At 35.6% G+C, this 1,437-nt stretch overlaps 1 protein-coding gene across 1 annotated transcript; it reads right to left on the reverse strand.

Annotated features, from left to right (window-relative positions):
- Positions 1–271: 271 nt before the first annotated feature.
- On the reverse strand, positions 272–787 carry LOC106302693. Its single transcript, XM_013739152.1, has one exon. The coding sequence runs from the start codon at positions 785–787 to the stop codon at positions 272–274; it is 516 nt and encodes a 171-aa protein (XP_013594606.1).
- Positions 788–1,437: the final 650 nt, after the last annotated feature.

A 1,437-nucleotide genomic window follows, 5' to 3' on the forward strand; every position in this document is an offset into this window, starting at 1 on the left:
CTTATCCCCCTACTTCCATGTCGATCAAAACTATGATCTCTAGTCAAAGCTCTTTTGATTTATTTTCTGATAGGTGTGAAATAACAAGTCTTACTTGTTTGTAAACCATCGTTTTCATAAATGATGTTCCCTTTAATTGATTTGAGTGAAGAAATGAACTACTTTAAAAAACTTAATGATAGGACCTGCCATTAAATTTAGTTTTTACGCCTAACTTACCATATTATCTTTTCTTTTTTGAACAACAAACTTGATTAGATGATAAATAAATCTAGTACATTGCATGAGAAGCATTACGCAGAGCTGCTTTAGCTAGAAAGTCAGCTACTGAGTTCTGGTCTCTCGGAATAAAAGAGAAGCAAATGAAATCAAAGGAAGCAGATAGAAACTCGATATCCATTAGAACTCCAAAAATCTCCATTGGATAGGACTTCGAGTTGATGGCTCTGATGAGCCCTTGGGAGTCTCTGATCCAGACTTTAGGAATGCAAAAAGATTGAGCTGCTAGCAGTGTCATCTTCAACGCAATGGCTTCTGCAAGGAGGGGTGAGGAGATTGAATCACACCATGATGATCCTTGAATTTGTTGTCCCGCGCGGTCACAGTGGATGACCCATCCCAAACCCGCTGTAAGCGAGTCGTTCTTCCATGCAGCGTCCGAGTTGCAGGGGGTTACCTCTGGTGGAAAGTGTGTGGGTGGTTGACATAAAGGCGGTACCTGGTGAAGTGGCCTACAAGATTCCTGAGCTACTAGCCATTCCCTAGCTCCGCTTATTGTGTTCGTCATAACCGTACTAGCGGAGATATGTCGGTTTTCAAAAAATAGGTTGTTCCTTGCAGTCCAGATGTTCCAACATATCCAAGAGAAGATGTCAGAGCTAATACCCGTTGGTGGGAGACGACCAGAGAAGACGCCAGCATTAAGGCTTGGAGGGAATCTGCTATGTTGGTGAGATCCGGGAGAGAAGATACGGGAGCTCTGACCCAAACCTGTCGTGCAAATGGACACTCCAGGAAGAGGTGTGTCGCTGATTCTATTTCTCCACAGTGAGGGCAAGCAAATATACCATATTATCTAATATATTAAATTATAGTCCTATAAATTTTTATGTGTGATTTATTTGTTTGAACCCTCTCTTAGAAAATTTATCAAATTACACATAGTTTAATTAGAATATCTTTTAATATCTTAATTTTTTTATTTGAAATACAAATAAACAATTTTCTTTATAAAATTCTAACAAAATTAATAAAAAAATATTTGCAATTTATTTTCGTAATTAATTAATTTAAATTCTGATTATCATTAAAATATAATTAAAAATAAAATTAATTCAGTTTTGATTTAAAAATAAAAAAGTAAAATCACATAAAATATTTTAATTATACTTTACTGATAATTGAAATTTAAATTAACTTCTCTTTGGAAATAAACTT

This window comes from Brassica oleracea, chromosome C7 (genome assembly GCF_000695525.1).
Source record: "Brassica oleracea var. oleracea cultivar TO1000 chromosome C7, BOL, whole genome shotgun sequence".
NCBI classification, from domain to species: Eukaryota; Viridiplantae; Streptophyta; class Magnoliopsida; order Brassicales; family Brassicaceae; genus Brassica; species Brassica oleracea.

Excerpts from the sequence above, each read along its gene's own strand:
- LOC106302693 (XM_013739152.1), bottom strand. The coding sequence starts at position 787 with ATGACGAACACAATAAGCGGAGCTAGGGAATGGCTAGTAGCTCAGGAA.